The following is a 14,937-nucleotide window of genomic DNA, read 5'->3' as shown; positions in this document are numbered from 1 at the left end:
TCAGGGAAAGAGTTGCTGGGTAATACATTACTAACTCACTCACTCATGACTTAAAAATAACTGAAGTGATGATTAGCATTTTTTCTGAAATGACATGGTATTCTGTGCATGTCTAGCCATCTACCCACTAGACACTCAGCAAGATACTTCACTCACACTGTGTGATGCGTTTTCTCATTTCACTTTTCTATAGTTGATAATCAAATCTATTATGTCACTAACTGTTTTCTACAGTCGGATTCTTTTGGCTGATGCTCAAAACGCACACACACACACACACACACACACACACACACACACACACACACACACACACACACACACACACACACACACACACACACACACACACACACACACACACCGCCAAGTAAATTAAAAATGTCTGAATCAGACTTTTGAGTCTCTATTGTGTGCCATTTTAATCAAGCGGCACAATCAATACTGAATCAACAAACTGCCTCTGAGCCAGCATCCAAAAACAAAACCCATTGGCCCATTTCAGGGAAAAGCTGAGTTACAATTCACCCCTCTGGAATAAATTCCTTCTGTGCTGCTGTACCCTCAGACAAAACCGCTGAGGCAGCTTTGTTTACTCACTGTTGAGGCATCAAAAAGGGCCTTCAGTATCCTGTAGAGGAGGAGGGGGGCTGACTGTGCAACTGTGTTGGCTTACACTGACACGTCGCTTTTATGTACAAGGCCCAACTGACTGTAAGACGTGAGGAAGAGGAGTGCACCGACAAGCATGTCTCTCCAGAGGACGGACCAAGATTCCCATCTGCTTACTGTCAAGGCACGTGACAGCCTGAGGGCCAGCAGCTCTTCAAGCATGCTCAGCACAGAAAATGCCTCTGACACACTCACAGCTGAAATCCAGCAGGGAAAGGACATTTAATTTAAGGGTAGTGAGACTGATAAAACCTTAAAATGTGTTCTTTGCCTCTAATTACAAGATTTACAGGTTGGGGGTATTTAAAGGGGTATTTCAGTGATTTAGTGTTGTGCTTTCAGAAACTAGGGAGTTTTCAGGGGGGCACATTAAAAAAATGTGCACAGCAAATGCTGAGATGACTTTTAGGGCCTAGCATGAGTCAAAAAAGCAAAACAAAAACACCTTCATTTCTCAAGATGCATCTGGATGGTGTCACTCCCTCTCTGATGAACACCAGTGTCCTCAAACTCCAAACCTCTGGCCTGTATTGCAGACTTTCAGTTATAAATTTGCCATCTAAAGCCCAAAAAATATCATAACCATAGTGACATCACAATCTGATGACATCTTCAGGGTGTTCGTTTCTCAGACTTGACAAAGCTTCTCCAGAGACACAGAGGACATTATATAACTGTTTTCACAGGTTGAGTAGGGCTAACCATTCAAGTAAAGAGAGCCCCTTTAACACAAACACTTAAATGGCTTCTGTAGAATATTTCCAGGCAGACAAAAGACTGATGATACATTGTTGACACATGACACACTATAAGGGGGGTGGGGGCCAAGATGTTCACAGCTATGGAAATGAGAGCCAATATCCCTAACTGGCATTTGCACATCTACCAAATGAAGTCCAGATAGGACAAAGCTAACACAGTGAAGGATTGTTAAAATGCCTTAGGAACACTGGCAAGTTTCAGGTGACGCCCTTAATTGACTGTGTGCCTATGAAAAGAGCCCAATGAGAGGACACGAAGAGCTGGGGGTGAGGAGAAAAGAGGCCAAGCATTACAGCAGGAGCAATTACAGACATTACCCTCACTCCATTCAGCTACAGAAGTGCATTTCAAAGGACATAGACTGGAAGAAATTTCTAACTTCATAGCAACACAACAGAGTTTCTAAAGTAGAGCAGTGACACCATAGAACCAATCAGCAGACTCTAGCCTGAGATATCTGATACTGTTAATGTGTGTCAGTGTTCCCTGGATACACAACCACCAGCAGGTGTGACCATGGCTCCTTGGGGCATCAGAATGCTCTCATCACAGCTCTGCTCAGCTCTTTCACTTCAGCCAGCACCCCTTGAGACTCAACAGCCACACACAGCCATGAAAGCAGCTGAGCGGGAAATTCAAACTGCCCCCTTCTTTACTGTTGTACTTTCAGTCTAGAATTACCATCTTGTGGTTGTGCGCCTCAGCCAACCAGTCACATTGTATTCATATCCATGTCTGCCCAGAGTCGTTATACATGTAATAAAGACTTTGAAGGAATTTAATAAAAGGCATTAATTATCTTTTGTGACAAGATAGAAATTAAAACTATACTGACGTGTGATTCCAGTGAATAATTTCCAGTGAGAAACATGCTGTCTGTCATGCTGTATAGATTATTTTTACAGATAAGTACAGAACAGAGAGCTTCATCACATCAACATTCAACAACAATCACCTGAAGCTCAATATCAGCAGAACCAATGGGCTTGTGGTGGACTACAATGCTTCAAATCTGGATGATGCTGCAAAGAAGCTACAAATTGTAAAATGTGGATGCTTCACACATGTTTTAAACCCGCCAGCACAGAAGATCTATACAATCAGCACAGTTTCAAGGTGGACACCCAAGATTAGTGTCAGCAATTCAGTATCTGACCAAATACTTGTGATACTCACTTCTCCCCTTCTGTTCCTAAGTTATATTGAATAATGGCCAGAAAAGTGTTTTTACACAACATTACGATGTCACAGTGAAGCTGACCTTTGACCTCTTGGATATGATCACTTCTTCGTTATATCCTATGAGACATTTGTGTGAAATGTTGTCATAATTGGCATATGATTTGGTTGAGTTATGGTCAAAAATGTGTTGTGGGGTCACACTGACCTTTGACCACCAAAAATCTATTCAGTTTATCCTTGAGTCCAAGTGGACATTTGTGTCAAATTTGAAGAAATTCCCTCCAGGGGTTCCCAAGATATTGCACTCACGAGAATGGGACGGACAGACAAGAGAACAAGGGTTTTGGCTGGGATGTGCTCTCTAAATGGGTCCTTCAAATTAAAGGTGAGTCCTTCTGGGACCCAGTAACATTTGCTGTGAGTTAATACTGAGTCTGATAATGTTTGCAGTTTTGTCTGCCAGCGATTAAATACCATTGCATTCCATCAGCATGTAAAGACATACTTGATGATTTCAGTTTCTAAGCTCAAAATCCTTTCAATATATTCCTTTGGCCACAACCAATTGTGACCGACAACATTGAGGGACTTTTTCCAGAGTAGCTTATCTTTTATAGCTACGTAAGGAACTCAGGAGGCCAACTTAACAACTATTATAAAAATCACTTCCTGATCACTGTCATTGAAAAAAGGACATTTGTCCACTGAGAGGTGAATTCCACAGGGAAAATATTTGCTTTACTCATTCAAGTTCAGAATGGGATATCACACTGGGAGACGCTGTTTACACCCACTAACATCTCCTGTTGGTGTTTCTACTGTAGATGGCTGCTGAGTGTGTAAACAACAGAGCAGTGTCTGCCTAAAGCGCGGCCATGAGTGACAGTGACCTCTGTTGGGACATGAGAGCTTAAGTGTGTGGTGAGAGGAATAGCAATATGTATGGAATCAGATTTGTGTCAAAATAATGAAACAAAACTTCTTCATTATCAAACAAAACTAAAAATTTGAGAGAGAATAAAACTAACTGAAGCAAAAAAAGATGTCATCTCAAAAGTAAAACTTGTAACTAGCAAACAAATTATTTGAGTAAACTATTGGTCTTTTACTTTTGTCATATCCTGTTTCTTCCTCACTGCTCAGACTTTTGCTCTCACCGTCAGCTTTGCAGTCTTGCTGCCAGCTCTCTCGTTTGCCCTCCCAGACTTTTTGTTTGCGATTCTGACACAAACCTCTCACGTGGGCGGGCTTTTTCAGGGGTGCGTTGCCATTGGCTAGTGAGTTTTTGAGTGACAGCTCAGTGCCCGGAAGTTGTCGCGGGAGAGACTTCACAGATAGCAATAATAAATAATAATAACGTAAATAGCTATTATTAATATCATAAAATCGAACCATTTTATACAATATACATTGCTTGGACTCACATACTTATTGCTTTAGCTTGCAAGCTAAAGATATTTACATGCCGATGAAGCTAGCTTAGTGCTATCGTTACTGGGTGCTATCATTCATAATTTTCGACCAGAGCATTAACAATCAGGGGTCTGATCTGATAAATGACACATAAATTGGTACAAATAAAAATATTTATTCAATTCAGCATTTCTTAGTGCAAGTGTGTATGTGTGTGCGTGCGTGCGCGGTGTCTGTAACCCCCCGCCCTTCCCCATCCTGCTCAGTGCGTAAAAAAAACAAAGCGGCTGCCGCTCTGGCTCCCAGAAGGAGATGGCTCTGATTTTTCACTTCAAAGAGTGGCTCTACAGTACGAGCCGTTTTGTTCACGACCGACACATCACCAATTCTTCTACCTGTTCCACTGTTTTAATAAATAGTGGCGCAACTTGGTGGGCGTTATCCTGGTAATTTCTCTTTGTGAGAAATACAAGATATGGCGTGTGAGCGTGTGAATAGGTTGAGGTGCGTGTGTCTCACGCCCAATGGGTGAGACTTGAGAGCTTCGCTAGTGAAGTCTCTCCGGGGCTGGCGTCGTTGCCCTGCATATTTGCGTCTGGGGCATGCGCATGCGCAGTTGGAGGAATCGCCGACGATTACTTTCTCCTACGGCAACTTCCGGGCACTGAGCTGTCACTCAAAAACTCACTAGCCAATGGCGACGTACCCCTGAAAAAGCCCGCCCACGTGAGAGGTTTGCGTCAGAATCGCAAACAAAAAGTCAGGGAGCGCAAACGAGAGAGCTGGCAGCGTGACTGCAAAGCTGACGGTGAGCAGAAATCTTCAGTGAGTTTTATTCTCTCTCAAATTTTTATTTTTGTTTGATACTGAATAAGTTTTGTTTGATTATTTTGACACAAATCTGATTCCATAAATATGTCTTCTTGATCAAACTCTCAATGAACCACTGATCACATCTTCAGTGGAGGGCAGAGAGGGCGGGGGCGAGTAAGCTGAGCCCTGTGTGCTCCCATAAGCGGGTCAAATTGAAAAATCCTTTTTTTTTTTTTTTTTTTTTCCAATTTTCAGTTCAGTTTGCTGGAGAACTGACTATCTTTCTCTGCCTGGCAAACCGAGCACGTCTGGCGCTGACGGGAAGGCTGCTTTATCACACAGATGCTCAGCAGGGACGCATCTGCAGACAAGAGATTCAAACGTCCTCCAAAACTAAGAGTTACAAGTCACATTTTACGTCCTTAATTCGTATAAAATCCTTAACAGCTTACGATATTACGACACGACTGGGAAATTATATATCTTTCAACACTTCAGGGAAAAAGCAAACATTATTAATAGGCTACAAACCCCGTCTATCATTCAAAGTGCGGTCTCCTTTATTCACAATAAAACTCGACACATGCCGCATTATGTTACTATTCACGGTGCACAAATAAGGTGGGCCTACAGCCACGACCAGACACGACAGAGAACAGAGAAGATTTAACAAGACACAGCTCAAACGTGTTTTTCTTACCTTCGCTCCATGACGCTGGGTTTGCCTTGAGGCTTTATAACAGGATTTCCAGAAAGTCCAAAGTACAACTACAACCTGGCTTTTTGTTTTGTTTTCCCGCTAACCGTAACTGTTACATCTGTTCAGAACAGGGACGACACACCATCTCAAAGTCGCAAAAGCCAAGTGAGAAAGAGCATCCAGAGTTAGAAGTTTCAGCTGAACGGGCGGAGGAGCGCCGCCAACTCTCGTCTTCGCTCGGTCAGCTGGTGTCTACGCAAAGCTCCGCTGCGACGAACAACCCCGCATGTGGTGCATTCAAGTGCTCACGGAAATATGGGAATTACCGCTTGTTCATCCCAGTCTCAGTCTAACAAACGTGCATTTTATTGATGCAAATCTTATATGAACTCAATATGTGGGTGGGTGGGCAAAAACAGCAAAGCCCAGTTGATATATAAAAGCAAAAACACACGGGGGGGGGGGTCCTCTGATCTGATAAATGACACATAAATTCGTACAAATACAATTATTTATTCCATTCGCTGTCTGTAACCCCCGCCCCTCCCTCTCCTGCTCAGTGCATACACACAGAAGCCACCACACATCGCGTAGTTGACCAATCACGTGCGGCTTGAACTGAAAAAAAAAAAAAAAAAAAAAAAAAAAAAATCGAGGAAAAAAAACAAAGCGGCTGCTGCTCCGGCTACCAGGCAGGAGCCTGTTCCCATCGTTTACTTCAAAGAGCCGGCTCTAAGAGCTGTTTCGTTCGCGACCCACACATCACCACCTGTTCCAGAAAATAGCGGCGCAACTTGGTGGGCGTTATCCCGGTAATTTCTCTGCGTGAGAAATACAAGGTGTGGCGGGTGAGTTTGTGAGCGGGTTGAATTGCGTGTGTCTCACGCCCAATCTGTGAGAGTTGAGAGTCCTGACTCCAACTGACCAAAACTCAGCAAAGAGCCCCATCTAAGCTCCAATACCCAAGTTCAGAAGATGTAAATGCTGTAAACTTACAGTAAAGTCTTGCTGAGTTTGAGTGCGACTGTCCCGATAGAATTACAAAATGTGTTCTTACAAAATAGCCATGTAAAATGAAACAGCTTGAAGATTGTAGAGGAGTGTTACAAGAGATTGTCATGTTTTTAAATACAACCCTATGACCAAGAGTTGCTCACACAGTATTCATGTTTGCTTTCCTTCAGCATACTCCAACCTTGCCCGCCCGGACATAGTTGCATTGCTGGCTTACACATGTGCTTGATATTAATACTTCCTACAGCATATGAAGGCATCAAAGGAGTCACGCAGCCAAGAAGCAAGCTGGCGGTTTACGCAGTGGAAAACACTCCTTTACACCACACACACACACACACACACACACACACACACACACACACACACACACACACACACACACACACACACACACACACACACACACACACTGACAAACAGCTTTTATTCTCCGTCAAAGTGCTCCAAATTGAATAACTGCTTGCTTACAATATTTAGATACTTACATGAACTGAGCAGTGGTGTAATTCAGGGCGTGCATTAAAGGTTATAATAAAATTGTTACAAACCCTCCAGACTAGATTAAGTTGAGCTGAGAAACTGCGCTGATACACAGCGACTGTGCGAGGATGAGAGAAGTAGTTTCAAACATAATTTCCTGTTATTATTTTCTTGTGCTCTGACCTAATCTCCCCTTGGCTGCTGCCAACTTCAAAGTTTAAATGTCCTCCTAGACTGACAAAATAAAATTCATTCTAATAACTCATCCAACTGGTCTGGTGTCTGTTGGGAGGAGAGAGCTTCAAAAACACTGCTGACCAATCAAGCCCCAGCTGATGCTTGCTGACATTCAGGATGGTCTTGCTTTGATTTTAAATCAGCTCTCCCCTCTGAGGGGCCCCTTGCCCCCCCAAAAGGATTATTTATTAATTCCTTAATTTGCTTAGTCCCTAAGAAGACACGTGGAGTCAAAAAAAAGTCAAAGTAATTTGTTGTTGGTCCAGAATCACAAGACTACAGTCAGACTTTTCCACTGCACGTGATCGCTTCAACTTGCGTTTAACAAGCTCCACAAAGACAAAGATTCTCTGGGCTGATCCTCACATTTTTCTTAGCATGCAGGTGCTAATATTCTCATCTTCAGGGATGGGAAGTAACTAAATACATTTAGTAATGTACAAGCACAGTTCTAGGAAGAGACAGTAATATTTTGAAACACTGGCTCAAGGGTCATGAAGCCAAAAATTTGAGGGGCAAAAAACGTTTTTGTAAACATATGGTACATATATTCTCTCACAGTCTGTTACTTCACAGCCAATCTTGTCCATTGATAAAGTCCTAACATAAATTCCTGGAAAAAAAGAGAGAATTTCTCTTATTGATACTCCTTATCCTCTGGTCCTCTTTATTTAAACATTTACTATGCCTCTGCCTCATACATGCTCTCTCACTCCCTCTCCCAGCACTGTATTTCCAACTGCAGCCTTCTTTGTCAAAATACATTTTGTTTTTATAGTTTTTTTTGTTGTTGTTTATGTTTTTTTTGTGTTGCTGGTTCTTCTGTAGCAGGGCTCTACTTTGGAGTATTTTAATGTTATGCTACTTTATACTTCCATTTCACCAGTCAGAGGGAAATATTCTACTTTTCATTCAGCTATATTTCTTTGACAGCTACAGTTACTAGTTACTTTGAAGATTAAGATTTCCCATGAAAACATATGATGATGAGATCAAATTCACTACATTGGATTATTTTTAGCTCATGATCCTGTGCAAAAAGCAGTGTGTGTTAGGGTCTCACAGTCACAAATCAGATCTCTATGAATTGTAAGCAGTTCCCTTTTAAACTTCTCGGATGGTTTCATTTGAATAACCAGGAATACCAGAATACCAGATGTGGTACACATTGATTGTTATCAATCTAATTATGTCATATATAATGATATAATCAGTCACCACTGTTTCTACTTTTGTACTTTCTTTAAGCCCATTTTGCTGATAATATTTCATTACTTTTACTACGGTAGGATTGTCAATGCAGGACTTTTACTTGTCATGGAGCATTAGAATTTTATATTGCTCTCTACGTTCTTTTACTCAAGTAAAGAATGTGAATACTCCTTCCAATGCTGTTCCTCCTCCATGTGTATGTAATGTCCTGCCCTAGAGAACTGTTTCTTCTCCTAGTATCACCCAGCACTTATTCAATGCACTCATACAACTCAAACAAGTTTGTTCTGAAAGTACAGAGGGAAAGCCATTAACATTTCTCTCTGAACTGATCATGAGGAGAAGATGTAATAGATGGCAGGGGGCTGAACAACCAAAACACAGCAAGTTTTCTCCCCTCTAATTAATTTGTCCACTTTGCATACAGTATGGTGCCTTTTACTTTTACGTTTGTTGAGATATCTTTGAAATAAAATCATGTGAATACAACGTTTGTGACATTATTAGAACAGTGGGAGGCAGTGTCAAGACAGCTTAGGACTGAAGGCTATTAGGAAAAAAACACCAGTTACCTATACAGGAAGTAATGAGCTCTTACCCTGATGCCATACAGCATACAAAAAGATGAGAGGCCTGGTGTTAGATTAAGTATCATACAGCTGCTATTTTGCATGGATCTCTATCATCTATTTCACTTCGGGGATGTGGAAAGAACAAGGAAGAAAGCCATGCTGTCTTAAATATCAGCATGGTTGTAAACTTCAATTACCACCTGTTAACTGTAGGCTTTGAAGCATTGCTACAATACAGTGCACAATTTGTTTTAGTGATGACACCAATACGATAGATCACAATACTGATGCAGTACAACTCTGTGTACTGTAACTGCAGATATTCATTAGCAATTATTTCATAGTAAGTCCACTGAAGGGGAGCAAAGGTGTAAAAAATTATCTTTGTGCTTTACACTCTCACCCAGTTTACAACATAGCCTGAGTTGTTAGTATGTAATCACAAGCAGCCTCCCCCAAACAAAGGTGCAGTCTCCAACATCAGTCTCTTATTGAAGTTACAGAGCAACACATTACACAAGGGACCTTGAATAGTTTTACAGCTCAGAACCAGAGTGCCAGGAAATGATCTGAGCTCCTCGGGAACAGAAGGACAAATCTTACTCTGTCTCACCCATTTCTCTTCCACTCTCCTTCACTAAACCAGCTGTATTGGCTCATGTATGCTCACAGCTGCCCAAATCACTGGTCCCCAGACATGACGAACGTCTAAACTGAGGAGGGGAACAGAGGGGGCTCTACATCTGGGTCAGCAACTGGTAGGTCTATTGCACTGTCTGGGGAGGAGAGAAGGTTGACCATCATTTTTTATCCAAAGCTGACAACTTTGTTGCCACATAGATGTCAACAAAAGAGCCTATTTTTACTGTGAAGAAAGTAGTCTGTTTCCTGATTCCACTTGAACAATAACACAAGCACATGGGCCGAAGGACAAGTAACTCTTAATAGCTTCTAATATCTCCATTTTTAAGTGGAGCAGTGCAGCATGTTAACAATTTCCATAGTTTTACTGGGACACAACAAAGGTTAGTGGTGAGCAGAGAGGATCTAGGCAGAGCAAGCACATTTTTCCAATGCTGCGTGGCTCTCGGCAGGAATGTGCTCTCTCAGTCACCATGGAGAGGGAGACAGAGATTCTTACTGTTGCAGGACAAAGCCTGACATTCAATAGATGGGTTTACAGGCCCCCTCATTGTAAAAGGATTAAATAAATCAAGGCCAGTCGAGACCTAGCACCACAGCACCCCTGCTGCAGCCTTATAGCTTTGCCTAAACAGACACACACAAACACAGCTGGCCCCCATCCAGACAGAGTACATTCAGCAGCTTGGAGAAATGCTGTAGTAACTTGCCTCACCCCTGAATATATAAGATTGCACATTTGGGGCTAGACAAGGGGTTAGAGGGGTAAGATTGCACATTTGGGGCTAGACAAGGGGTTAGAGGGGTAAGATTGCACATTTGAAAACTGGGGTTGCATTTTAAAACTGCTACCTCTAATCCCAAAATTTTTGGATGAAACTTTTTTTTCTTTTACAGATGCCATGAAAAACAGACTCAGGAATATCAATTGTGACAAAACCTGAAATATATACAAAATACAGGAGTATGAGAAGAAGAGTTTTACAATACAGAAGTAAAAACAAAAAAAGTATATAGCAATTCCAATGAAAGAAAGTGCACACAAACACACACGAAAAGACCTATTTGCAAATTACAGTGCCATACATGCTCCACTATTACTGCACAACCACATGTGGCTAAAGGCTTACTGGTACATATAATGCGGACAAGTGTGTTAAAGGTCACAGACAGGACAGTTGATTACGCTGTGAAAGACCTTCCCGTCTGAACAGTGAAGCTATAAACCCACCTATATCCCAAAATTTAAGCTACTGTGACAGGTATACAGACTAGTCGTATTAGAGTCACACAGTGTAAATAAATCACTCGGGGTTATGGAGTTTGGTTAGGGGGTGGCGGTGCAGCACACCAAAGGATTATGGTCTACCTGAACTTAGGCTGTAGTGGTTTAGCGGGTCGGCCACCCATGCACTGTCCTGTATTACACTCTCCATCTCCAAGTCTGCATGCAGCCCGATGGACAGATGGACCGACAGACAGATGGATGGATGATGGAGACATGAGAGAATCAGCAGAGGGAGAGAAGCACTTCAAGTTAGAGAACAGAACAACTGTGTACTTCGGGATGGTGAGGTCAGTGGCTTTGCATAGAAATGGTACTTAGATTCTAAAGCAGTTAACTGTTTTGAGACAGTGGAGAGATTAAAAAAATAATGAAGTGCACTCAATTAAAGAAACTTTGCATTCAACAATAAAACATATCTCCTTAGATGAAAGAACTTAAATTTAACATTAAAGTTAGAAACCTTAAGATTCTGATAAAAAAAAAACCTGTTGTTGACACTATTCACAGTCCACATTTTCAGCAACAGCCATTCAGTGTATTCTGTAATTACTTCTCTTTATAGGCTAGTGCTTACTGCAATTATTTCTTCAAAAATGTATCTACTTGTCTATTTATTGCATTTACAATACAACAAATACAATAAATTTACAATATTTCAGTGGTAATGGAATTGAGAGAACAACCACAGTTTCCTGCTGCTGTATGGCAAACTACTCTCATCATGTTCAACATGAAACCAGATGGTGGTTGCTGACGATAGGAAAAGGCCAATTACTGATTTACTTCTTTGGTATAGCAATGCAAGCTTGTTCAAGTTGTCTATCAGCAGATGTACAGTACCACACTTACAGTATGATGCACCCTTGAAATGGTTGAAGTTTGGTTGGCTGGTTTGGTTACATTTAGGAAAACATCTCAGGGGGTGTGTCATGTAGTAAAGTGGCTGTGTCACAAGTCTGCAAGACTGCAGAGAGACCCTTCTCAGCTTGTTTGGCTGTGCTATAAACAAATATACCAGTTGCTCATCTGATGTATTTCTGACAAATTAGCTGCTGAAGGAATGTTTGCTGCCAAAAGAATTCTGGGTGCTGTAGTGTTAAACTACAGTAACCAGTGGCACTGTCTAATCAATCAGGACTAAAATCTTAAGGATTATAACTTCAACTACATCAGAACTCTGATGAACAAAATGTGATACAAGTCCAAATGCTCAAATGCACTGTGTGTGTGAGCAAGTAAAAGTGGAGTGCCTGGACAGGTGGATGAAGTGTGAATACCAACACGTACAGGGAGGGAAGAGACTCCAAGAAGCAGGCTGCAGGCCAGAGCAGGGGGAGGCTGAAGCAGAGGAGTCACAGTCAAATGCAACAAATCAAGACACATGCTAATACTACTGTACATCCCTGGGCAGTGAGACAACAATTTTAATGATGCATTGCGGTGGAGAACAAGCAGCGCAGTTTTGACACATACACAAGCAGCTTATACACCATTACATTTTGTCATTTGTTCTGCCACTGACAATCAACTTGATCCAGGATCTGCTCATTCAAAGATATGTTAATACTACTGACAACATGGCATCAGCAGGTTTTAGGAAAACAAATATTAGACTTTGGTTATTACCAACATAACATAAGCTTATATGCAAGATTATTTTAAAAACCAATCCACCAACATATTTGTGATCTAAAGAATATAAAAAATCAATAACAAAGAAATAAAAAGAGATGCTGCTAATTATTCCAGAAATCTAAATGATATACTTGACCTGCGGAGAGTCTGAAAAGGGAAAAGTGCAGGATTGACAAATTAGGACACATGCAGAAAAACAAACAAAAAAACAGCAACAAGCACTGAACCATTGCTCAAAAAAAGGGAAGTGGGCAGGCAGATTAAGTTGGATGGATTGTGGAGTGCGCCGTGAGTGCACTGCACCAGTTAATTCTCCACTATAGTCAAACAGTATGAAAGGCTCAAAAACTTGATTGGTACATCAGATAACATGGGCATCCAACAGCACCCGAAACCTGGTGTCTATAATGATATAAGCCCTCAGAATTGTGGATCTTGTGGAGTTTTCAATGGTTAGGAACCCCGACTCCACTCGCCCAGTCCACAGTTACCCTGGTGGTTGTGACAGCGAGTCATATTGCTTGAATATGACTTCAGATTTGGAAAATGTGATGTGGATTCATACGAGACCTTGAGCTTTGATCAAAAGGGCTCGGTTATAGCAAAATGACACAAGCTGCTATTTGTGTTGGGTGCTGCAGTTTGTATTTCAGTGTCAAAAGAAGTGAGGGCAGAGTTGAAGTTCAGCTCAAGTCTGTATTGCAGCTGCCAAATGTTAAGTGTTCTCTTTGATTCCAACAGGGTTTATGGTATACATTTGCCTTTGACATGCTCAAGAGTGTGCTAAAGAGCTTATCTGTTAGCTTTGGTCAGCAATAGATTTACACAGTGATTCCGTGGATTTGCACAGTGCTGAGTCAATGCAAAATGATTAATGGGCTATCTCAGGGGATGACATGTCAAAATTATGGATTTCATTTTACTGCAACGTGCTCATAAATGTAAGTTATATTATCTTTACACTGATGATTTTGTATTGTAATCCAGCTGTATGAAAACAGACAAGACCTCAGGAGTTTTTTCAATTTCATTTTCAGGTTAGACAATATCTGTATCTCCAGTGCATTTCACTCATTCAAAATCCTGAAATGGTGATGTAAAGATATGTGTGATACACACACATCCACACACCCACTCACTCTCACACATATCTAGAGCCACAACATCCATCACAGACAAAACCACTTCCTGAAAATGCAGCCATTCAGCTGTCAGTGAGACATTAACTGCCCTCAGTGATAATTTCCTTCCAACACATGTCCTGTGAATGGTTTAAAAGGAGGAGGAGGAGTACCTGGTTTTGGTACCGTGTTGGTCATGGACTGCGGCACTTTATCATTTATGAGCTCTACACACTCGCTGGGAAAGAAGCCAACCTGGAGACAAGCACAGGAATGAGACAGGCAGGGTGAAATGGGAGGAAGTACAATCAGATTAGATAATAAAACGAAGACTGGGAGAGAGACAATTAAGTTTCTACAAGTGAGGTGTGGTTGTCACATTAACCACCTAATTGTGGTATCAGTAACACTGTAACTAAGGTGCCATTTTTTACTTGGTCTGGACATTCATTGGTGAGATGGTATGGACACAAACACATCACACACTGTAAATATTAATTTTGTGTACCAGCTGCTCTTGTGAACGGCACTTGGTACAGCTGTATTTTGCTTTTAAATAGCAATTCTTCAAAGAAAAAAAAAGAAACAAACACAAGTTTGCTGAAAGGCTTATTGACTCCCCCTAATGGGCACAGATTGTACTGCATGTGTGTCTGAATCACTTCACTGTGCATTTTCTGCTCAGTTCCCCAACATAAGTCCCCTTAGAGCTTTAGTCAGCCATTAGAATGAGTGTAGAAACCATGCAGGTTTCAGGTGGCTGCAGGTGATCATGGGCTCATAGTCAACATCTATCAGAGAGAAACAGCTTCTCCATGTGCTTATGTGCAATGTAATCCAAAAGATGGCAGCGGTAACCAGCCACTGAGAGCTAATTTGAAATATAACTGAACTGATCAGTAAGTCCCTGCTGGCTGCCATGAACACTTTTTGGAGACAGACAGCCAAAACACACAAAATCAGAGAGCAGCAGGTCAGGGGATGTTCAGCCAGGCTTTGTTGCAGCACTGAAATAATTCAGATTGTAACTAACATAATCTCTTCAATAGAGTTTAGGTGTTAAGATTGAAAATGTCTGAATGATGGACAGTATCAAAAAAATTAACTTCAATTACACAGCAACTTTAAAAACACAGCTTGAAAGGGTTTACACTACCTTTCACGTACATTTGAATACACACAGGGTCTGTT

At 41.4% G+C, this 14,937-nt stretch overlaps 1 protein-coding gene across 1 annotated transcript in view; it reads right to left on the bottom strand.

The window, feature by feature from the left end:
• Positions 1 to 14,937, bottom strand: part of arhgap32b (Rho GTPase activating protein 32b) — a 150,112-nt gene that overhangs the window by 28,757 nt on the left and 106,418 nt on the right. Inside the window, exons 11-13 of the mRNA XM_070982456.1 lie at positions 13,920 to 14,001; positions 12,278 to 12,328; positions 11,072 to 11,146 (exon numbers count right to left, since the gene is read on the bottom strand). Of these exons, the coding sequence (XP_070838557.1) occupies positions 11,072 to 11,146; positions 12,278 to 12,328; positions 13,920 to 14,001 (208 nt within the window). The remainder of the gene's footprint in view (positions 1 to 11,071; positions 11,147 to 12,277; positions 12,329 to 13,919; positions 14,002 to 14,937) is intronic.

The sequence above is a fragment of the Chaetodon trifascialis genome, chromosome 16 (assembly GCF_039877785.1).
Source record: "Chaetodon trifascialis isolate fChaTrf1 chromosome 16, fChaTrf1.hap1, whole genome shotgun sequence".
Lineage (NCBI taxonomy): Eukaryota > Metazoa > Chordata > Actinopteri > Chaetodontiformes > Chaetodontidae > Chaetodon > Chaetodon trifascialis.
The sequence above is the reverse complement of the archived record's forward strand: the minus strand, read 5'-3'. Positions and strand labels throughout refer to the sequence as shown.